At 39.2% G+C, this 24,110-nt stretch overlaps 4 protein-coding genes across 32 annotated transcripts in view; 3 read left to right on the top strand and 1 right to left on the bottom strand.

Moving 5' to 3' along the window:
- Nucleotides 1-12,338, top strand: part of LOC125772358 (rab11 family-interacting protein 4B) — a 47,881-nt gene extending 35,543 nt beyond the window's left edge. For 23 of the 29 annotated variants that reach the window (XM_049443976.1, XM_049443977.1, XM_049443975.1 and 20 more), the window contains 5 exons: nt 7,728-7,862; nt 8,904-9,190; nt 9,303-9,597; nt 9,952-9,990; nt 10,871-12,338. In XM_049443976.1, coding sequence (XP_049299933.1) covers nt 7,728-7,862; nt 8,904-9,190; nt 9,303-9,597; nt 9,952-9,990; nt 10,871-10,990 — 876 coding nt within the window. In that variant the 3' untranslated portion in view covers nt 10,991-12,338. Of the gene's footprint in view, nt 1-6,492; nt 7,368-7,727; nt 7,863-8,903; nt 9,191-9,302; nt 9,598-9,951; nt 9,991-10,870 lie in introns of all 29 variants that reach the window. The other 6 variants (XM_049443994.1, XM_049443993.1, XM_049443992.1 and 3 more) reach the window with 3 other exon arrangements.
- A 129-nt stretch (nt 12,339-12,467) lies between these two features.
- Nucleotides 12,468-13,881, top strand: LOC125769916 (anionic trypsin-2-like). The gene is made up of 4 exons (XM_049438970.1): nt 12,468-12,778; nt 12,839-13,284; nt 13,353-13,517; nt 13,597-13,881. Exons 1-4 carry the CDS (start codon nt 12,640-12,642, stop codon nt 13,879-13,881), a joined length of 1,035 nt encoding a protein of 344 aa, XP_049294927.1. The 5' UTR covers nt 12,468-12,639.
- Nucleotides 13,882-13,949: 68 nt separating this feature from the next.
- Nucleotides 13,950-17,339, bottom strand: LOC125772343 (fas-binding factor 1-like). The gene is made up of 2 exons (XM_049443951.1): nt 15,027-17,339; nt 13,950-14,966 (listed from the first exon to the last, which is right to left on the bottom strand). Exons 1-2 carry the CDS (start codon nt 17,136-17,138, stop codon nt 13,950-13,952), a joined length of 3,129 nt encoding a protein of 1,042 aa, XP_049299908.1. The 5' UTR covers nt 17,139-17,339.
- Nucleotides 17,340-17,571: 232 nt separating this feature from the next.
- LOC125769918 (cytochrome c oxidase assembly protein COX11, mitochondrial) lies at nt 17,572-18,491 on the top strand. Its single transcript, XM_049438972.1, has 2 exons — nt 17,572-18,074; nt 18,136-18,491. Exons 1-2 carry the CDS (start codon nt 17,703-17,705, stop codon nt 18,454-18,456), a joined length of 693 nt encoding a protein of 230 aa, XP_049294929.1. The 5' UTR covers nt 17,572-17,702; the 3' UTR covers nt 18,457-18,491.
- Nucleotides 18,492-24,110: the final 5,619 nt, after the last annotated feature.

The following is a 24,110-nucleotide window of genomic DNA, read 5'->3' as shown; positions in this document are numbered from 1 at the left end:
ACAAGACGGGAGCAACATGCAACACCACTCTATGCCACTATTGTTGACAAAACATCAGTAGTGAGGTAAATATGTCTCACGACCTCAACGGAAGTTCAACATCTGCTGCCATTGCTTGCCAACTTGAAACCGTCTCAAACGCGACATGGGATTTGGTGGCCGGTGTCACAATCATTGGCGAACGTTTGAAACGCTTGTTATGTTGCTGCACTCCTGATTTGTATGCAGCCGTCGAAAAAAAACAAAAAACTGGACTGTTTTTTAAAGCCGGGTCTTTACTGCTATTTATGTGCGCCGTTTGATCCGCCGCGGGAGAATGTTTTATCTTCCCCGATGGGAGCAGCTAAGCTTTGCATTAAATCTGCGACGTTGTTGCATAAAAGTGACGTTGCTGCAGCGAGGGGAATTCGGTTGATGGGCGTATAAATTGTCGCCCGAATCGTCGATTGTGGGACGGATGTTGCATTCATCGCACCCGAAAGCATTTCAAAATCAGATGCATGTTGATAGGGCGTACATTTCTCAACCATAGATGATGGCAACGGTTCGATGTGAAGCATCCTCATTTGTTTCGTCTTGTTTTTGTTCCGACAGTTTTCCGTGTTTGGTTGGAGTTAAGAAAAAAAAAGGGATATAACTTTAGTTCCGGCTCCATTACACCGTTGCACGAATGTTGTATGTGCGAGCGCTGACGATCATCAACGTAGCATTGTAATTTGGTGTAAATTATGAAACCAATTCCTGGGATAAATCTCTGTTTTAAGTAAACCGTAAATGTCTGAAAATACATTTTTTTTACTGATTGTTTAATTTATTGAGATTAGGAAATTCTTCAGAGCTGTGAGTGCAATTTTGAACCAAATTGTAGTCCATTTAACTTCCCAAGCGATGTGTGATGATGCTCAATTTCCCATGCATAAATATGTTTGCAATAGCGCAGTAAGTGGTTTGATTTTCCACGATACATGTTTCAGATTTTTTTTGGCGGATGTAGGTATACGTAACACATAAGTTTAATTAAAAAAATTTATGTTCTTGTGGTTGATCGTGTAAATGCGATAATTGGTTATAATTTGATCTCAACTTCGTTATTTGATCGAGTGGACGATAATCGATGAGGAGTAAAAAGGGTAGTTAATTTATATCAATTAATTTTTTTAACATCTTTCATATTTCTTATTGATTAGAACGAATCAACGTATTTTTGGGAGAATTGTAATTCTTTATGGTTAATTTTATTATGTTGTACCATACTAGACATGCTTTTTTCTTGACATAGCTTCTGCCAATGTGTACTAGCACAATCATACATTACCCACAAACGCCTACAGTTTCCGGTGCATTCAAAAGACCAGTTTATAATCACACCGGCGCGGGGCAAGACAGCAATAACAATTCGCCTGGTAGACGATCGCGTTGGTAGCAACCGTGTGTACCACTTGGTCATATGTCTTCTATCTTTGCATCTCCTGCATGCCAAGCACATAGTACGACTGTTTATTTTGCTTTTTCAACTTTCGAGCAGGAAATTTTCCTTTCGTTTATCGCTGTTACCGTTCGCTTCCAGTGATGGATGTGTTGGAGGGAACAACGCTCGCGTACTGTACGTTCGTGCCGTTGGGATAGTGTTGCTTCGTGCAAATATATTGAAGGAGGTTGCACCAGGGCAATTGCACCGTGTGCTGCACCATTTGCATAACAAACTTTGCGTAAGCTCCAATTCAATTGACCTCCGGGAAAAAAGCATACTGTGGGCTGTGCTATGGTAGGCATTAAACAGTGTCGATAATTTGTTGATGGAGTGTTTTGCATAAAGCTATAAAATGGTATAATTTTCGCCGTCGAGCAAAGTACGCTGCTTAAACTATGTGTATTTTTTTCCAAAGCTTTCTCTTCGTGGAAATTTCTATGATTTTTGTAATTGGTACAAGATTTTTATGTTACTAGAAAGGCATATTATGATTATAATGTGTACTGTATACTACTAACTTTAATGCACTAGTCTTCGTTTAATACTTATGTTACACTAAGTGTGATCATTACTTGATTCCATCAGAATAAAGGAGAATATCATGCAAATGAAAATGAAATTGATCAACTAGCTGTGTGCTTGTGAGTAAATTTCACATGATCATCACATTAACCTTCAGTTGATGGCTCGATCGCGATATGTACAACATTTGCGGCCAATAAGCATGTTTGAAAACAAAAATTTGATTTTTTTTTGTGTTTTCTTAAAACACACGGTTTCAAGAGCAATTAAAATAACAGATCCATTTAGGGAAAAATAAAAAACAGAACCTTAAGAGTTACCTTATCTTCATGCAAAAATGCATTTGTTCAAACGCGAATATCTCGGAAACATTAGATCCGATTGATTTTTTACTAAATATTCTTTGCACAATTTACTTGTACTTGTCATTGGATTTTTTATTATTTTATTTTTTTTTATTAACTATTCTTTGGTTTATTGTATATTTTTTTAAATATCAATTTTTTCAATAGGTTCTTAATTCAGTTTTGAACGCGTTAGTTTTTAAATGGACACTCAAACGATCCAATATATAAAAATATTTTTTTTTAAGAAAAAAGAAATATTTTTTCGTCATTCACACACTAAGAATGTGTTTGATCATCTTTGACACCACCAATAACGCTTCGCTGTGCGGGTAGTGATCGTTTTAATAGATTTGACTTTGATCAATGACTTCTGGTCCCTTGGTTATTTCATCAGCGTACTATTTTACTTGTACAGCTGCAAAAAAGCATAAGTTTCAATTGAATGGTGAATGTGTGTAAAGACTTTCTTTGTTTTGAAAACGGCTTCTTTCTCAAGGGCCGATGACCACTCGAAGCAAAATGGAACGGGAATTGCATATGTATGCTGATACACGATGCAACCTTCCACTTGCAACCATCGTTTGCAAGACATTTAATTTTCTTGCAAACAGTTGCTTCATTTTCCTTGGACGTCGTCAACGTCGAGTCGCTGTTGACTGTATTTTTTTATGTTGGATTTCAACAGAAAACAAAACATCCAGAAACGACGATAGAAAAATCTTTCGGCACGTGCCACCAAGCTAGTTGTTTCAGTTGAAGTGATGTATGGAGCCTGTTTACGTTTCAGTGTTCGAAGGAATGTAAAGCATTGTGGTTGTTTTATCTTTTCGTTTTATTTTGAACTGAATGATATTCGACTGAAACTGTGTTTCTTATAAGTGCAGCAGGAAAAGCAGGGAAGTTAAATCTCCGCTCACGAGAGTCATGTCACCGTCAACTTGAATTTAGATTGACAAGAGCTATTGGTTCCGGGCATTATTGATGGTCGAAACGACGATCGGTTTAGTTGTTGAAGAAAAGTAATCGAAAAGAAAAGAAGGTAACTTTATTGGGTTCGTCTAACTGGCCAGCATGATGTAATGCAATGATCAATAGTGGTTGTAGTGAGGTACCCCTTCGAGGCCGCCAGCAGTAGTGAGCTTAGCCGTAGGGTCATTGTTTTTCGATCCAGTTTCCATCCAGTACGATCCCAAAAATAAGAAAATAAGGAGCGTGAATGGATTTAAGGTTTAGCGCACCGTGCAGCTCTAAACCATGACGAAAAGCAGAAGGAACACGGCACACCAACGAATGTACGATTGAAAAGAGATTTATTATTCATGAAACTCAGTCCATTCGAATGGCGGCGTTCCTCCTTGGGCGCGCAAGCTGTTACTGAAGGTGAAGGGTATTGAGGGTGGAACCTTCGCTGCATGTACCACAATTCGTAGCCCGGTTCTCATACGGAATCGGTGAATGCAATGGTTTGTTTAACGGAAATTGAACAACTGTACTTGAACGAGAGTTGAACACAGCGAAACGGATCGTCGGTACCGAGAGCAGCTCCGGTCCGAGAGCCATCGGCAGTGAGCAAGTAAAAGATTCCGGCATCTAATATTAGATCCAGGCAGATGCAACATGTTTGATGAATGCTACAATTAAGCATCAAGCGAAAGCAGAAAAATTGAATGGAGCGGCGTAGCCATCAGCGAAAGTAAAATGTGTGATATTATCGATAAACTTTTGTGGAATGAATGCTGAGGAGTACATTGTTGAATGTAGAAAATGAAAATACCTACCAATAAAAGAAAAAAAACATTATTAGATACCAAAATAAGATTTGGTGGCAATATTGGAACTCCAATTTTAATCTGTTATTAAAAAGACATGTAGGATGAAAATATGGGTTATGTTGCTCATAAATTCATAAAATTTAAACATACATTTTGGATTTGAAATTGTATGAAGAAACATTTAATTAATGATTTGCGATACATTTTTTTAACTTCAAATTCGGAAGCAATTTTGTATCTTTGAGCGATTTTTAACGAAATATGTTTGCATAACACAAATGGTGGTTCTGCGGATCAATCAAATGGAGCGACCAAATCCATCCCAAATGAATGATGAGGCTGATCTTGCTGCATCAATCAAGAAAATGCCACAAAAAAAAACTCATTGACGATCGATGGATGAATGGCAATAAAGGAAATTTTGGCCGGTTTCTGTAATATAAATGAGCGCAGTAATGGAATTGAAGAAGTCATCTTTAATAGTAATTTGGTGATTTCTGAAAGAAGAATTTCTGCACATACTGTAGAAAAAGATGAAGTTGACCAAAAGCAACACATCCGGTTGTATCCGGATCAACAATTGGTACGGTCGTTATTCGTTCACTATGCGTGTGTAGTAACGACTCCCACCAGCACAGACGGCAGCATAAACGTCTAACCGTTGTTATCCAACAGTAGTACTACAAAGCCAACCAGCTTTCCTGCATGACTGTAGCCAATTCCACGGACCAAGTGGTAAATTGATTTTCCATTCAAGAAAAACGCTGAGGGACGTCGACGCAGAAGCTAGCTTTGTAGCTCAACAAGCGTTTTTGTATGCGTGCACGGAGTCCCCTAGTTGGTGGCTTGGTTCGACGATTATGGTAACTGTTTATGCGAACGGAACGAATAAAACATTTCACGGTACAGTTGTCTGTGAGGTAGATTCTACTGTCAAGGCAATGTTGTGTTTTTTTCAGTAGTTCACAGCTCTCTTACCTTTGGAGTTAGTATCAGTCGAAACTGTTTGTCAGAATCGAAAATCTAGGAGTTAGGTTACTTATAGGGGTATTTTTACTATTATAAAATGCTACAGTGAATGATTAAGTGTTGTATTATGTTAGACTCTTTGTTCTATGTACAATTCCATTTGCTACGTGTGTGATTTGTTTAAAACTGCAGAGCAAATTATTTTCAACAAAGTGTGGAAAGCTGAATAAAACGTAACAACATCAAGATTAGGATGTACAAATGACATATTTATGTTGTTGCTATGTGAAAAATGTGTACGCCTTGTTGGTTGAAATTTCATTAATTTGGTTTGCCAATGGAATGGTGAACGGGCAGCTCTAATGTAATGGACACAATTATAGTGAACGAAACATTAATTGAACATCGACAGAAAATTCATCATTAAGAAATGCACGAGGGTACCACGAAGCGGTATGAAAAATCAAGCAATGTTAGTGCCATAGACAATTAATTTATGCCAGGTACCGGTGCAGGTGTCGAAACATTCGTGAACGGTTCAGTTAAATGTAGCAGCTGGAAAAAAGGTTTCAAGCATGTTCACGTCAGCAATGTACATTTATGAAATTTTGAAGAAAAGATGAAAAATAGCGTTAATATATTCAATTGTTTATTTACATACATAAGTGTGTGTTTTTACGGTTGCGTGTCATTTCCTCTGAAATCGTATTTAATGCATCAAATCAAAAATACAAATAATTTGATTAATTCATACATGATATTAAATATGACTTAAACATGAACATTTTAACACCACCGTACAAAACGTGTACGTAATCAACATCGTCGCATGTGTTAAGCATGGTTTGAGAAATCGTAAAGGTCTACGTGAAACAGATTTGAAAGTTCATTAACCCAGTTTCGGCGTGCGCATTGTAGAGCGACGGATGTCAAGTGAATGTTGATTTATCACCAAAATTGCTTCCGATATAGTGAACCGAATCAGAGATGTAGACAGAAACGGAGCAACTACACAGCAAACAATCCGTGCTGGAGTGTGTGATTATAAATCTTTTTCGACCAGTCCATTTTACGTCCGATTTGGAAGCGAATTAAAGTTCATGCGGTTCGTTAATTTTATTACTATATGTATGTGCAGTGTTTTATATGTCTTCACTTTTCGCCAAGAAGAGATCATTGTACTATATAAATGGGAACTTTATTTTCAGTGGAGTGTGCGTTCGAACTTTACGAATACAAAATCTGTTCTAGTTGGTTAATGATCTGGTATTTGTTATCATATCAACTATTGGACAGTAATGATAACTTCAGTGCATATCCATCAACAACATTATTAGCTGCTTATAAAAACAAAACGAATAAGCAAACAATTAGCGAATAATTTTGCGTAAAAATTATTATCATTAAACAGATCATCCAGTGTGTATGCGAACAAATGTTTAAAATAATACATTAGCGTGTAGTGCAAATAGTGAACGGTTTGAAACGGTGGAGGCACACGCGAAGCCTTTAGCCTGTGACTGTACTCTGTGTAAATAATGACCGATCGCTACCAGCCCAATGAATTGGCACCGACTTAGTGACAAACTTTCACCGCTAAAAATGATGACTACCACGAAGAAAGTCGACTACCTGTCGACGACGCCGACATCGACCACGACACCCTCCTCGACCAGCCAACCGGACAGTCTGGATCTAGACTACGATATGTGGCAGGGTCAGTTTGAGTTCGTTGGTCCCACCGTTGTTGTGCCGATCAACGCTGTAAATGGTAGCAGCAGCAGCAACAACAGCATCATCGGCACTACGTCGCTCGACAAGCAGTCGCGCACGTCCTCATCTAGTCTAGAAGATTTACGCTTAAACGGGTACATCCCACCCGATCAGCCGGTGCTGATCGACGAGGAAACGTTCCTCAGCCTGCATCCAAATGACTTCCCTTCGTCCGGACCACAGTCGGGATTTTTCCTGGACGATTACGGTAACCCAAACCAAAACGGAAATGCGCACGAGACGTACCAGCTGAACAACAACAGCATTACAGCGAATGGTAATGTGAGCGGCGGCATACTCAACATCAAAATGCTCAACAACAAAACGAACAACCTCATCAGCTCGGGAACGATCGAGGAGAAGAACGCCAAAAACAACCTAATCAACAATAATCTGAAGCTGATCAACGACAATCCGGAGCTGGGCAATAAGTACATTTTAAAATCGAGTAACAGTAGCAGTAAAATGAGCGATCTAATCAAGACCGACTTATGTGATAATTTAAACGAACAAGTAAGTAGCATTGCCAAACATCATCGGAGGGAGTTGGGTTGCGTATTTGTAAAGGAGCAAGGAAAGACAGCGGTATCTAAAAAAGTCAAATTTTTGCGGTATTTTTGGCAAGCCTGTATGTCGAACAAATCTTTCATGTGTGACGTCTTGCGAATACTGCTGTTGCGAATATTTATAAAGTTGCTATTCTTGTAAGAAATTAGGTAGAGGTCTACAACCTTAGGTAGCTGGATCTATGAGTTTGCGTGTCGTTTTCGGCAAATGATTCATCATATTTTGTGTATGCTAAAAGTTTTGCTTTTGTGATCAATTTGATTCGCTTTAACGAACATGTTTTTGTTTTTTGTTACAAATTTTCAGCTGGAAATACTACAACGGCAAGTCACCAATCTGGCAGACACCCAGAGCAATGTCGACGATCGTACGAGTAGAACCAAAACGGAATATGCCGTTCTTCAGGCTCGTTATCACATGCTGGAAGAACAGTTGAGAGAGGTAAGATATCGGTGAAATTGGATAATTTTTTTCTACTAGTATAGTGTAAACAGCAACGCTTCACACACTTTTTTTGCATACTTTAAGTGCATTTCTGTTTAAAAAAAATGTTAATTGTACATGTACATACATACTTCTTAACATAGCTTTTTCTGTTCGAACAAAGGTTTAAAAGAAGAAATTTGCTTACACAATACTTCGTTGATTGCTTAATTGGAAATCTTTGGCGATGTATTGTTTTAATTAAAATTCATAGAAAATGTAAACGAACATAAAATCATATGTGTGTGTGCGTGTGCGAGCTGAAGGAAGTGACGTAGAGTAATGTGCGGCACTAAGCAAGCACCATTCACCACACGGGAAGGAAAGAAATGATCGTAATGGGTAAAAATGCCTAACCTGCCCATCAGGGAAAATTAAATAAAGGTATATATTAGCAATTCACCGCCTCGGCCCTTTTTGGTGATGGCGATATGGACATATGGACGATATTATCGCAGTGTGGCTTACTATTAGTAAAAGATGATTAAAGAAAAAGGGGTAAAATGAAATTGAATATTCATACTCAGTTGTGTAAGATTTACTTGTCGTATGCAATGCACGGCAGCACAATATGCTTATATGCTGTGGTTACGTTTATTATAACATAGATTGTGTTGATTTTTGCTAAAGTTCATTGACATAGGAGTGTGTGTTGTTACATTAATCATTTCATCATGCTATAAATGCCCAGTTGTAACAACTAAATTGAATGGCAGTTCAATGGTGCCGGTTTTTTTTCATTCTGTTCGTTTTCCACAAACACAATCGCGTGAAATTGTTCTGGCAAATGAAACGGTGACGACGGTGACCACATTCACTTGCAAACCATTTGTCGCATTTGATTCGATTGCTCTTTTGTCGCATGAATGATCATGCCGATCGGGCGGAAGCGGATGGTCCCACCCAAGGGTGCTTCCACCCATCCGGTCGTAGAATCGACCATTGGCAATCGCATTGTAAAACTGTTTTCATTTATAAACTGTTGATTTGTTGTTACAGACTGAGCTACGAGCGGAAGAACGATTGGCCGAAGAACAAAAGCGTCATCGGGAGCTATTGGCCCGTGTCGAACGAGAGGCAAAGCTGCAGAATGAAAACTGCCAGATCCGGATACGTACGATGGAGATGGAAGTAACTGGCCTGCGCGAGGAGATTCAGCGATTGCGTTTGCAAAGTGACAAACAGGCGGCCGATCTGCATGCGACCGAAGAGAAGTTAGAGAAAGCCCGCGACTCGTTGATGATCTCCCAGCAAGATCTCGTTGAGGCGAGAGCGGAAGAGAAGAAGTGAGTGTGGTTGCCGCTGATAAATAGTCAAGGCAGTTTCGGTGTTCCGAGCATGGTCTGATCATATGTTTAATGTTTGTTTCTTCTTCTTGCACACCACTTTACTTTGTAGACATCGAGCTGATAAGCAGGCGGCCGAAGAATTGATGGTAGAGCTGGACAAAGAGTGTGAACGACTTCGTTCTGAGCGTGGGCCCGCGCTGCCCACGACTTCACCGGAGTCTCTTCGACTTGAGGAACTGCATCAGGAAATGGACGAACTGCGCCAGAAAAATAAGTCCCTGGAAGAAGCGAATGAAGAACTTCAGGCTATGATGCTGACTCGCAGCATCGAGGAAGGGCGCAATCTCCTGAACGGCACATCGAATAGTTTGGCCCAAGAGCTAGAAGCCATGAGCCAGAATCAGGTAATACAGCCTTCCCGTGCCCCATCGTATGCCCAAGGCGTCGCTTTGTCGTACGGTGATGAAAAGTTTGCTTTTCTACGTCCAGAATGGTTAGGGTGTTTTGTTTTCGTTTCTTTGTGTTCAATCACATTGCATCTAGACTCTTATCACTAGAGCTTAAATTAGTTTAGATATCACCACATCCATGGTAGGGCGGCGTTGCGTCACACCCGTTATCCTACTTGATGGTGATTCGTTTACCGGAACCGAATATCCGTCTGTGGTACGTCGTCGGTTAGGTCCTCACCGTCTACTTGTTTGTTTATTTCCACTTTGTCACGCTTCTGTATCTTCTTCTTTTTGCCCCCTTCACAGGATACCGTTGATTCGACCACTTTAGCGTCATTAACACAGGTTAGTTTGACGGTAATGATGGCGTATACTCTTCTTTTTTTCTCACTCCACCGTTCCATATAATATTTTTTGCGATCAATGGGAATCTTTTGCCTCGTACTTATCAAGCTGGAATTACGTTTCTTTGTCTCTATTTTAGCGGATTTTTTCATTTTCTATTCATACTAACATTAGCTTTGGGTGTGGTGTTGGTATTATTGTTTGCAGACTTAACATTCTACTGATTTATTAACAATATTCGATGATGTTATAAAATAGAGTTTGGTCATTAAAAGTGAAATGTGTTTTTAGTGTTCTAAAAAGCAGGACTATTTGCGTATTAACATACAAGTTTAATGGAATAATATTGTTTGAGTTTATAACGATTAATTAAAAAGATTGTAAATATTGAATAATAATTACCAAATCACATTCGTAATGGCTAAAACTACTTTAAAAATCAATTTAAATGCAAGGTTATGTTTTATGTGATAGGTGTTTCAAAAGAAAATTCTGTGAATGTATTTGATGTTGAAACATTGCCTTTATTGAAACTTAACCTTTATTTATCTAATAATATTCAACTATCGCCACAAGCAAAGGATTTTGATGCCTCGTTTTTTCTATTGTAAATATATTATTTGATGCCAAAGAAAGGATTATTTTTGGGCTAATGTGCTAAAACGAAAAAATATGTACTATCATTGAGTTGTCTATCTAACTATTGGTTCACAATCTTATCTGTTTGCAAACTAATCTGTGTTAAGTGTGCTCTAAATTCGTTCGTATTATAATTCGTATTATATGCTGGTGTTGGTTCCAAATCTTTCTCACCACTCACAGGCTGTACAAAAGCTTAATCATTTAATATTGACAATATGCCTTTTGTGCTTCTTTACAGCTACAGGTGGCATTCCAGGAAAAGGAGGATGAAAACCGACGACTGAAGCATTACATCGACACGATGCTGTTAAACGTGGTGGAAAACTATCCTCAGTTGCTAGAAGTGAAGGCCGCTTGAACTGGATTTGGGATTTGGGTTCTGTTGGGCCGGTCGGTTCGCTTATTGTAAATTACATTCGCTTTTTTACAATCAACCGAATGCATCACTTTACACACATGCACACAGTGTAGAACTGAGTGTATGGTAAAAGGCACAGAAAACAGAAGGCAGAAGTCAGGGTAGAGCGAACGTTCATGTTTGAGCAACGTCTAGGGAGGGAAATAGCAAGCAATATAATGTTTTTATATAACTGACTACATTAAGAATTTACACAAACAAAATGAACGCCGTAGCTTGTTAGTTTATAATTTCTTAGGCATTGCTAAAACGACGAACGTACATAATTCGTTTGTTCGAGTGTAAAGAAACATTCGCTGTTTATTTATCATAGAAAAATTCGCGTCATGATACTGTCACACATTGGTATTGTTCGACAAGAAGTACGTCCCTCCATAATGGTTGCTCCAAGTCGCTAGCATAAAATTGCACATCAAAAATTGCCTTTGCATTCAAATCTGTGCAGCTTTGCATTAAGCACTTACCAAAATCGTGATAACTCAACAGTAGCCTTCAACTGTAGACTATATGTTTCGAATCCTTTTGATGTGAGTGTTGTAAACTATTGTTATACGTACAGCAGGGTAGTTCATGAACGAGCAAACGAGTGGCCAAGATGAAAGGTTAAATTTAAAATTATAAAAGAAGCAATGCTTAAATCAGTTAATTACCAGGAAGTCGTGTATATCATGTTCGCATTTTAAATTATTCCCACAAAATGTTGGTTTAGCTGTGGCAAGTTTTTCGGTTGGGTTTTTTTTTGTTATCTTACATGACTGCTCGTTTACGGTAGCAACGAACAATGATGCATGGTTAGAAAGGCTCACAAAAGGGTTAGACAGTTTTTGATAAAATTCTTTTAAGTAGCATCCCAACAACCGTGTGTTGATGTATCCATAATACAGATAACAATTGTGTCAGGGAGTAAGTTCAGTTTAAAAGCGTATTAACAAAACATATTCGGAAGGTACTATTTACAGCGAATAACTAGTTGCGACTATTTCGTGAGCAAGTTATTGTTATTGCGGTGCAAATGTTGCACTGCGAAGTGATTTGTGAAGCAAATGAATGATTGATGAGAAGCAGATAGCAAGGGTATAATTGGCGTATCTAAAGAGCAATTAACGAAGTGAAGAAAGGTGGGGAAGGAAGCGTTTTCGATGCGATCGATGTGCAAGACGTTAGGGAGCGATCTAAGAAGCACTCTCTTTTAACAGCATGGATGCCAAAATAGCGTTCTACTAAAACAAAACCCAACTGTATTACTACTTAGAAGCAGAAATAAAAATACTTACAACATACATAGAAACATTTGGTTCGCTATCTATTAGAGAGTTTCACTATATTGAGAATGGGGCTGAATTATGGTGACATTCACATTAGAAAATGATTCATTTTAAGGTGTGCGCTTGTGTGTATATCGGTGGTAAAATGTAGATGATGTCAGCTAATTGATGAATTGATAATGATGATGTTATCATTAGTCAAACAACCGAAATGATGTTATGTTTCCAATGGTTTGTCGCTGTTCATCGATCGCGCTTATCACTCGCGCTTTTGGTAGAAAGTATGTGCGACATCATTGATTGAATGCTCTAGCTAGAGACGGAATGCAAATGTCAATGATAATTTATGGTTCAATGAAATCGTTATGTATGGCACCTATTCTCATTAGCGAATCGTCTACCAACAGTATGGGACGCTGGTCAAGAGTGCTCCTACGAGCAACGATGCTCTGCTTCTACATAGGTAATGAAAAACAAATCTAACCACTCACCTTTAACTATACAAAGTTTCCCTCCTGTGCAGCATCTTTGCAAGCAGATCGCGACAAAAGGATGGCTTCGGGAACGGATGTCGAGCAGGAGGAAGTACCGTACCAAGTGTCGTTTCGATTTATTGAACAGGATCGTCATTTAGGTAGTGGTGCCATCCTTAACGTGCGATACATCATAACGCAGGCGTCCTTCATATGGAAACTGCTCCGTACCTATCCGGAGCAACCGCTGTCCACATTAGCTCGGATTCGTTTTGGACAGGTGGAACTCAAGTCTAAAGCAGATGATCAATTCCGCTCCATCCACTCGTACACGTATCACCCTTTCTTTGATTTCGAAGCTGCTCGTAACGATATAGCCCTGGTTCGCACACTCGAGTACATTGAGTTTAATAGATTCGTACAGCCAATTGTAATTAGGAAAGGTTTCATTCCGGAAGGCAGTGCAGTAATGTACACGGATTGGGGAGCTGAAAAGGTAACAAATGCACTATATAAAGAGAGAATATGCTTTCGTGCGCTTAAACAAAGTTTTACTATTTCCAGGATACTGCTGCACAGGATGAGTACAAGGAGAAGCTACAAAAGTTAGATGCACGAGCAATATCAAACGACCTGTGCAAAGAGCTACTGAGCCCTTGGGATTTGCAAGATTTGGTGTACGACACTCGAGTGTGCATCTACACGAACGGAACAGGAAGCATCTGCACGGTGTTGTATTACCCACCACCATATCCATGTGACTTAACATAGTAAAAGGGTATTTTTCATTCAATCTGCTCCATAACAGGGTAACGTTGGTGGACCCCTGGTGGTTATCGAGGATGGGCAACCGCAGCTCGTCGGTGTTATGTCATATGTGTACCGAGCGTGCAATTCGTACGTTCCGGGTGGATTCGAACGGCTTTGGAACCACTACGAATGGATTAGGAAAACATCAACCATTGACTACAGTTATGTAAATTTTGGTGAAATGTGTCGTGCAGTACGAAATGTAGCAGCCCAACTATTGATGCAGAACAAAGAATCTGTGCGGCGTCGCAGAGCGATGAGAAATTCAATGCAAACTCCATGATGCGAATCTGTAGCTTTAAAATGATATATTTGCTATGTAATTGAAGAACGAACATTTGTAATACACTCTTACGAAGGTAAAGTGTGTGTAGCATTACTTCCTTGACCCTCATCCGATCGAAGCTTCGGAAAAAGAGCATCAAAATTCAGCAGAGCCAAATCACGATCAATTTCTCGATGTCTTCTTTGGTTGTCCGTCAAATCCAAATCATCTCCCTGATCCACCTGGTTACGTTCAAGGAAAAGCTTCATTTGACGATCAACCTCACTGTCGAAAAAGTTATCCAACTTCAGACCCGTGCAATCCAACCGATTTTGCATTTCCACAAAGTTAGCCTCGAGCTTCAAATCGTCAGCCACGGAATCCGTATTGGTTGTGAGCAGATCACCAATTTCCTGTGACTTATCGCCGATCTTGCATAGGCTGCAGCGTGTCTGAAGCAGCTTCCTTCTAGCGGCCTGAAGCTCCAACCGTTCCTTACTGAATTCGATCTTTTCCTTCGCTAGTCGATCTTCCCGTTCGGATACCTCAAGAAACTGTCGCTGTATTAATTGCACCTTGAGCTGTATGTTTTGCTCCGACTTGCGAAGACTACGGTAGACGGTTTCCGCGTGCCGCTCCCTTTGGGAAGCTCTATCAATAGCGGTCTCTAATTCATCTTTAGCTTCACGCAGTTTACTTTCACGCGTCTGCATCTCACGGCGTTTCGATTCGAGCTGACGCTGCAGGTGAAGGTAGCGCTCTTTCTCGGTGTCGGCTAGACGAGCAGCTTCTTCGGCCACTTTCAGAGCGGCATCCACTTCAGCCCGGGATGTACCGGAACCATGGCCAGACCCAGCACCGGACGTCAGTTGAGCCATAGTTTCCAGCTTGGCTTTCTCCTCCAACAGCATCTGCCGTTCTTGTGTCACTTTATCCATCAGACGAGCGTGTTCTTCTAACTGTGTGCGCTTCAGTTCAGCGATACGAGTTTCCTCACGTTCGTGGCGTTCGCGAAGAAAGTGCTTTTCTTTGTCCAAACTTTGCCGTTCTGCTTCTAACTTGATACACTTCTGCTGATGTTCCCATCGCTCTTCGGACGATATCTGCAAGGTTGTATTGAGATAAAAATGGGTTCATGCAAGTAATAGTAAAAAGTATCTAACCTTCGTCATCTCGGTAACTTTGCCCTCGAGCATTTCCACCAAGTTAAGCAATCGGACGTTTTCTTCGGCAGTCGCCTCTCGGGTGCGCTCGAGAAGCCTATGCTGATCCTCGAGTTGTTTTTCGCGTTGCTTCAACAGGAGCTCTTTTTCCTTCTGTGAAAATTCGATTTGATCTTGCAACGTATCTCGCAGCTGCTGTAGATCTCCGGATGCATTCTCTAGATAGCTAGAAGCACTTTTGAGCGTGTTCAGATAGGATTGATTTTCCTGTACGACGGAAAATTCAAGCATTTTCGATTCGCGTATGGTACCGATCATTTCGCGATGATCCTGACGTAACTGTTCAAGACTTTCTTCGTATCCTTGTTTAAGTTGTTCGATCACTTTGCGGTGCTGATCTTCCATCGATTGTAGCTTTGCTTCGTGATCTTTGACGAGTTTTAGTTGCTCTTGTTCGGCGAAGTTAATTTTGGCCAGATAAAACTCTTCCAGCTGCTTATTATCGTGCTTTAGCCTTGCTTCCATGATACGAAGACTGTCCTCCAGGAAGGCGAGTTGTTTTTTGTAGCTTGATTCGAGTATCGACAATTCCTGTTCATGGTTCGCCGAAAGGTTCGAAATCATATCTTCCAGTCGAAGTTTTTCCATTTCGAGCCGTTTTACATCCGTTTGCAGTTCTATCGTTGCGATTGGATTTTTTTCCGAAGCGTTTTGGGGATCATTTTCGAAGTGTTCTGCCGTATTTTGGCTGCTCAGAAGTGGGATGACGGGCATAGCAGCTGGTTGGCTCATTATGAGTTGAATGTTTGCATTTATTCGTTGCTGCTGTTTTGCAAGGACATCTTCCAGTGCGGTGTGGCGTTGCATTTGTTTTTGAAGCAGTTCGTTAAACTGAGCTTCCTGCCGCTTCAGGATAGTTTGTTGTTTCTGCTGCATATCGATCAGTGCTTGCTCTTGGGATTTCATTTGACTGGCAACGGACAGTTGAAACTCTTGCTGCTGCATCGTTGCTATGGCACTTTGTGCTTCCGCCTCTACAAACTGAAGCGTGCTGGTGATTGTTTGAGGGTCGGGCAATATTGGTTTGGGTTGAATAATAGGTTGAGAAGGTACAACGACTGTTTTAGTAGGCGATGGAATTTTATCTGACTTTGGTAGGACAGGTACTTCAACGGAAATATCTTGCTGTTGAGGAACAGAAACAACTGGTACTTTCGATGTTATGGATTCACGTTGCTTGGTGAGTGTTGCTGTAGTTGCTGCGATGGAATCCATTTCCTTCAGTGGTGTGTCATCATTCAACCCCAACCAATCAGCGCCTCCCTTCTTTGGTTGCTTTGTTTCGGTGCGTGAAGGTTTTTCTTCCGAGGTGGTGGAACCAAACAGCCCCAAAGGATCGTTCAGCATAGAGACGGAAGATTTTCGACGTCCACTTCTCTTTGGCATTGCACCGGAACTTGGAACACTATTGCCAGTGGGTGCATAGCTTCCCGTAACTGTACTTTCGGGATGTGGGTTGTCTGGATTCTCTGTTGTTTGGCGTGAAACGACTTTTCCAGTATTGGACGGTTCTTCTAGCGTCGTGGTAAGGCTTTGTCTGGGTTTGGCAATAACACTTTTTGGTGGTATTTCCTTTGTTGATGCCGTTAATGTACCACCGAGGATGTCGTCAAGAATGCTGGATTTGGATTTGGGTTTTTTCGGATCGAAACCCAAATCTGCCAACAGGTCACTATCATCAAATGAAATTTCTTTCTTCTGAGGAGTAGCGGGTTTGTTTGATGCAGTAGAGCTACCGGGCTTATTAGCCAGGGTGTCCGGTTTCCTGCCCTGTATACTGGTTAAGCTCGACGGTTGTTGGGTATTCGAAATGGAAGGTTTCGTGTAATCCAACGATGCTGGTTGTACTTTTTCCGACGCTGCACCAGATTGTTCCACAGCTTTGGGAATCGAAGTACCTTTTGCTGGGTCCGTTTTGATACCGAACAAGTCCTCCATTTTACCGGGTTTGCTGGCTTTAGTTGGTTTTTTGGATGTTTCATTTCCAAACAAACTATCATTGCTGCCATCACTTAGCAAACCATCCAGGGGATCGTCTAGGTCGAAATTCATTGTTACTATACACTGAAGAGAACTGATAAAAATCGTATCGGATGAATGCTAAAATACGGCAGATTACAAATAATAAACAAGTTTGTTGAATAATTTCTGTTGCCATAGAAACGGCTTGTAGTTGAACAGCTTGGTTGTGTTCTTCGTCGGTAAAACATGCCTCAACTGAAGTTTTCTTCTGTATTTTCTTTTCTGAATTCTAATTATATAACAATTTGAAAATAACTTTAAAATAATTTACTTTTTTGCCACGAGAAACCGTAAAAGCAAATGTAGCAACAGACTTTCCAGAAACAGAACAAACCGAATTTGAATTTAAATAACAAACCCACTGTGCAACGAAACCATCTCACTAGGCACACCAATTTTGACGTTTCTATGGGCCTTGCGGCGAAAAGCGAAATCAGCTGTGAAATGACATAACAACATAAAACATCAACAAAGGTCGGCTCGCACAAAAAGTGTAAATTGGTAGAGGAAAATGTTATAAAATATACAAGTGAAATGAACTAGGAAACGTACTGCACTAGTACAAATATTGTGTTACAATAGCTTTGAATTAAAATGTGGACAAACATCGTACGCACTGCCTGTAGGTCATCTTTTAAAGCTGGTAGCTCAACGCTGGCAAGGGCACCGGTACGATGGCTCAATGGCAAAGGTATCGACACGGAACGAAAGTTTAAAATACGATCTACAGTGTATTATGTGGCTGCTGCCGGTGTGTTGACCGTCGGTCTAAGCTATGCAGCCGTTCCGTTATATCGAATGTTCTGCCAGGCTTACAGCTATGGAGGAACCACTAGTCAGGGACACGATGGTGAGAAGGTTGAGACTATGCAAAAAGTGAAGGACAGAGTGTTAAAGATAAAGTTTAATGCGGATATTGGTGCATCGATGCGGTGGAATTTCAAACCACAACAAACCGAAATTAAGGTATTTTGAATAAGGTTTGCTTTTCCTTTAACTAATGATATCAATTTTCTTCTATTTTTAGGTCGTTCCCGGTGAAACTGCTTTGGCGTTCTATTCCGCCAAAAATCCTACCGATCATCCTGTGATTGGCATTAGTACATACAATGTGATTCCGTTCGAAGCAGGAGCATATTTCAACAAAATACAGTGCTTCTGCTTCGAGGAACAGCAGCTTAATCCGCACGAAGAAGTAGACTTGCCGGTGTTTTTCTATATCGACCCGGAATTTATAGAGGACCCTAAGATGGAACTAGTAGATTCAATAACGTTATCGTACACCTTCTTCGAATCGAAAGATGGTGTAAACATACAGATGCCAGTGTATGCAAAAAATCATGGTTAAAGCAGAAATATGTTTAAAGTTTTAAAACGTTGTTACACGAGAGTTTTGTCCATCCTTAAAATGTTCATTGATGACATAGCTTAACTCAGATGCCATTTTGAGTATTCCATCTTATGATTCAATGAAGCGTACTTTCACCCGTATTTATTTTTTTATGTTTAATGTCGAAGAAAATTTTACAAGGAGATTGTTTAGAAGGAATGTATCTTTGTATCGTTTTAACTCTCAAACCTCTTTCGAATCATTTTTCTGTGAATAGCGATATAAAATAAAATTTGTAAAGATTTTCCAAACAATGGTTTGATCTGCAAGGACAATAGATTGTGCGTGACTATCTTCGAATCCTAAGAATTACTATTTTGGTATGAGTGTTTTGGGTCACAGTCAATTAACCAAATCAAGCAATATAATAATTTCTCTATTTGTAGCACGAATCAGCAAAGAAGTATGTTTTAGCAAATCTGTTTTTATTTATATTTTATCAGTGTTTACGATATGATTCAATAACAGTATAGGTTACTTACTTAACGTTATCTTACATAAAGTGGCCCTTTGCCTAACCTACATCAACTGTAACTTCAACAGATCTTGGCCTACCTGTTATATGTAGCGGTACTTTATTTAATCATACTACGATAGTCAGTTCAGCGTACGAGGGTACGGTCCGAATAGGTTTTGATACACGATCCTTGCATATATAAGGGAACCAATATCCTCATAACTTTATTCTTATCGAACGCAGCTAAGAGGTTTTAGTCAATTTTGAAAAACGTACATGTCTCAGAGGTGTATTTGAGTACTCGAACTGTACCAGGTTCAACTGTTCATTTTTATTGATTTGCCCTCCATAATATATTGCATTTGAACAAATCAGTATGTAGAACGGAATATTGACTATTCATTACAACGTTTAAAATAACATAAATCGAACATTAATGATGATTTCCCTGATGGAATACTAAAACTATTGCATCCTTCATAGCTTTACAGTAGTTGTCGACTAAAACCCTAACCTACAAAAAAAATTGAAATATATATATATCAGTAAGAAAATATGCAAACTGGATTATAAAACATTATTATCAATTAGATTTAAACCATTTTTTATTTTGTTTCCTTCGAAAACAGAATTACAAACATGTAGCCGACAGAATAGCTAGTTTAGCACGATTTATTCATTGATTTTAAATTTAAATACTTACAAAAAAGGACAATGGGAATGGTAAATGTAAGGCTAAAACATCGACAGTTGTCTGTCTTGAGTGCAATGTTTAGAAAGGACAATCCGTGATTTTGGCGAAACCATCTCTCTGTCAGCATTGTTGGTCGTTGGATTTACTAGAATATGCAGAGAAGAACTAGAGAAACGAGAGGTTTAAAAGGATATTTGCCACTTTACTCCTTTTCGAACTTTAAAATCCTTTTTGGCCGCCTTTTTATATCCTTTTTATAAAGTGGAGCGAAAGAGAAACAAACGTAATGCATTTCTGTTAGTACATTAGTAAATTATTAATAAAAAAAAGAATTGTAAACAAGGAACAAGAAAAACACACGCACTTCCGTGCACACATGCTTCCGTTTTAAAGCGTTCCACACCGACACTTTGCACACAAGATTGTTCATTGCGTATAGCGGATGTACCGTACGTGTGTGTCAAGCAAGGCCAATTCTAGTGCCAGGATTGTCGTCGCGTTGGCTATGATAGATGCAAAGGAGCCCTTTAATTAACACCTAATTAATCGCTCCACATATCAAAGCCAGAATGGGCGGCTTGTTCGTGCTTGTGATGCTGTTCGTCATGCTGTTGTGTTGTGGCTGTTAATTTTCTTTCAAAAATATGTTCCTACATACGCACACACACTAACATGGAGTTCAAAAACGGTTTAAAACAGACTTATCATATGAACAGTTGGAAAATGTTGGAAGTAAAAAAAAACCACACAGCACACAAATGCCACCTAAAAGCAACGGAGTGATCCTGCGAAAGGAGGAAAATACAACAAAATGTTTTTGTAATTTACTTTCATTTTTTTTAAGTAACCGAGTAATGCGAGGCGTTTAGTACTAAGAACACTATACGCAGTGGAGATGAGATGAGGCGGGCACCTTGTATGCGGAAACGTTTATCCGTGCATCGCACATTCGGAGCGTTCATAATATGTTGGTGGTTAATTTTTATGGTGCAACACCTTGGAATGAGCGAAAATGTCGACAAACAACAACAAAAAGATGGGGAGGGGAAACACACACATGCACACTTATAATTCCGGCACAGGATGACGAAGAGTGAAAGTGTGGAAAATTGCGCCATTTTTTTTTTTTTTTGGTTTTGTGTTAATGTACTACCGACACACAACATCCCCGAGCGATCCTTCTCATTTGCATTCGTTGCAGTTTTTGTCATCGTTTGTGATCGCTTTGGATGGTTGAAAAAATAACGCAACCCGGTTTCCGTCACTGCCGAAACAGGACAGCAGGACAGGCAAACAAGCTCTGCAGAGCTTGATAGGGGAAAAAAACAACGACCCCACTCCCCCACGGGTGGTACCTTTTTTTTAAGTAACAACACGAAAAAAAGGACCTTTAATACTGAAATGAGGCACGAGGCAGAGGAGGATGAGTGTAACTTTCATCTGCCGGCAGTAAAAGGCACCCTGGTGAGCAGATTTCTGGTATACATTCGCAAAATAATCACCCTTGTCGTATGGACGAAGCAACAAAATGGCAAGTGCGCTAGTAGTTAAAGCAAAACGATTTTACCTACAGTGCGATGGCAATACGCTTTTTGTGCAGCAGGTGTCATGGTGTCGCGCAAAGAAATCCCATCACCGAGTGATACACTCGGCGTGATACTAGCAGTGATGATGGATTTTAATTTCACGCCAGTGTACCACGCGCGCAAAAAAGGATTTATTAAAAGGGATCAATTAAATGCCATTTTGCTTTGTGGGAGATAACCGGGATCCGGTGATAGTTGTTTTAACTTACAAGCAGAGCGTAAAATTTTGAGTTTTAAAGTGAGCGAATAACTACTCGACATTTTTTTATATTTTTGTTTGTTTTTGTTCATACTCGATTACATTTAGTGAAGAAGTTAATTGATTTGGGAAGCATTTAAATATTTGCCCATGAAATAATTTCATGGATATTTTCAAAATGTATTAAACATTAACAAAAGCTATAAGTTTCATTCGTTTTGGATCAATTTAGGTGACTGAAATTGCGGCTTTGGTTTAAACTTATTCAAATTGTCCAAATATAAGGTAGAGGATATAGCAACCAACTGTTTTAACACATTTACTGTTTGGTTATATGAACACAGTTAAATAAGTAGGATGGTAATCATTATTTTAGGGAACTGAATGTCTTTTTTAAATGAGTCAAACGGCAGATAAAGCTTATTGACTACTGGTAAATGTGTACAGAGATGTTTCTCTAAGTGGATCTATGTGTCAAGGTTGGTTCCATCGTTTCCGAAATTCTCCGTGAACGAAAGCGAACAATATTCGAAGACGATAAACAGGAGGTAATTGATCGAAATGCACTATTATGACTTATTGAATAAAAACGATACTACCACCGAAGAACACTATCAGTTCAAGAGATTGAGGGACCGGCTCAGCTTGACAAAGTGATTGTCCAATATGTTCAACGTTTGATTGTTTAATGCCAAACTGGTAAAAACTTATTTCAATATTGTGGTACCTCTCTCTCTCTCTCTCTCTCTCTCTCTCTCTGTCTCTTCATTCCCCAGACATTAAACTATCATAAAATTACCGCATTCCTTTCGACATATGACTGGCTGAACAGCAGTTACAGTATTATGAGGACTTCGAAAAATGGTTTAAGTCGTGCTTTGTTGCAAAAGACAAGACAAATCTTCAGTTCTTGTCGTGATAAGTGTCCACTTCGATTTTATCACATGATGCGCACGGTATTACAGGGTACCCGTAATTTTTTGACTCTTTCCTAAGGTTTTTTGAACGCGTCCCAGAAATTTTTGATTTCGTCCCATAATCTTTTGAACGCTTCCCAGAAATTTTTGAATTCGTCCCATGGTCAGTCGTTTTGAAATCCGTACATGAGTAACCAAACATGAGCCTCAACCCGATCAATTGTTTTGCGATTTGTTCCCTAAGATCCTTAACTTAGGGGTGATTTGCTAACTATCATTCCACTTAGGGCCTAGAAGCAACATGACCCACCACCAGGAAAATAGTCAAGTTAGTAGTAGTAAACAAAAACAGCGAAAAAAATTATTTCTGCTTGTTTCGATTTGTTGCTTGTGTCAGAAAATTTACTCATATGAAGTTCTTTTGATATACATTTTTTAAATATAGAGATGATTTTGTTTAACTATATTTATACACACCCTGATTATTTGCGTTCTTCCAATCTAATGTATAAATAGCTACTCAGTAGCACTACGTGTTCTGAGAACTTTAGGGAAGAAATTAGCTCCATATAGTAACATTCAAAAATAATTGGGAACCTGTTAAAAAATTATGGGACGAATTCAAGATTATGGGACGAAATCAAAATTTTCTGGGACGCGTTCAAAAGATTATGGGACCCTGTATAAATATAACTCCTACAATTGCAAAATACAATAGGAACACATTTTCTCAATGAATTGGAAAACTATTAGGAAACGTTTAATAAAACACGACGTATTTTTTAAGATAGATCTTATCTTTTGGTCACCAAGGAGTGCCTAACATTCTCCAACTTCATGCAAGACAACACGCGATGATCTAAATCTTGGTTTCCGATGGGACAGCCGTCTGTCCGTCTTTCCATACAGAAGTGTACCTATGATTAGATGCTAGTCATTCGAAAGTTCGTCGAAGGATCCAATTATTCAACGAATTCTTTGAATTAGTGTATTGAAACTTCAAAGAACACCCCAAAAAACGGAGGGCCAGCTGTAAAAATGATTTTTTAAAAAGATCTATTACGAAAAGATCAAAATTCGTAAATCTTTAAAAAGTGATGAGGGCTCTCTACAACTTACATGAAATTTTCAAATTGTACAGAAACCCGGCTTGTAGAATTAAATACCCAATCGTAGAGCAAATGCTAAAATTGATGCTGTGATCTGCTGGTGAGTGTAAAGTTGAGTTTTATTTAATTGGTATTACTTTTTCCCCAAAAATAATGGATAATCATTGAAGAGGTGAAATATCCCGAAATTCGAGCTTTAGTTTCCTCGCCCAACGGGAAAAATACACTGAAAAGAGAAATGTTGGCATGTGAAACGATTCTTTATCTGTTTGAAATTACTCAGTTTGTCAACTGAGTAGATACTAAAAGAAGTTATTGTGAAAGTTGTTCAAAGCGGAACTGTAGCAATTTTCAATGTTCTCAAAGCAATTCAATTTTAATTCCTAAATGTTCATAGGAATTGTTGGTATAAGATACAGATTTCTTTGAATTTTTGGTTTTGGGTGTATCTGTTTCGCTTATCGCAAATCATGCAAGTGCAAATCATATAACAATTTTAATGAGTTGTCTAAAATTCAATATTTTTCATCAGTGTTAAAGTTCAATTAATTTGTTGTGTGATGTTTAATGTACACATCAAAGGGAAACGGAAGATGCATTAGAAGTAATGCGTTCGTCGTACGAAGCAATTACCAAAAATTCATTGTGTT

This window comes from Anopheles funestus, chromosome 3RL (genome assembly GCF_943734845.2).
Source record: "Anopheles funestus chromosome 3RL, idAnoFuneDA-416_04, whole genome shotgun sequence".
NCBI classification, from domain to species: Eukaryota; Metazoa; Arthropoda; class Insecta; order Diptera; family Culicidae; genus Anopheles; species Anopheles funestus.
Note: the sequence above shows the minus strand (reverse complement) of the source record. Positions and strands in the feature narration are given on the sequence as shown.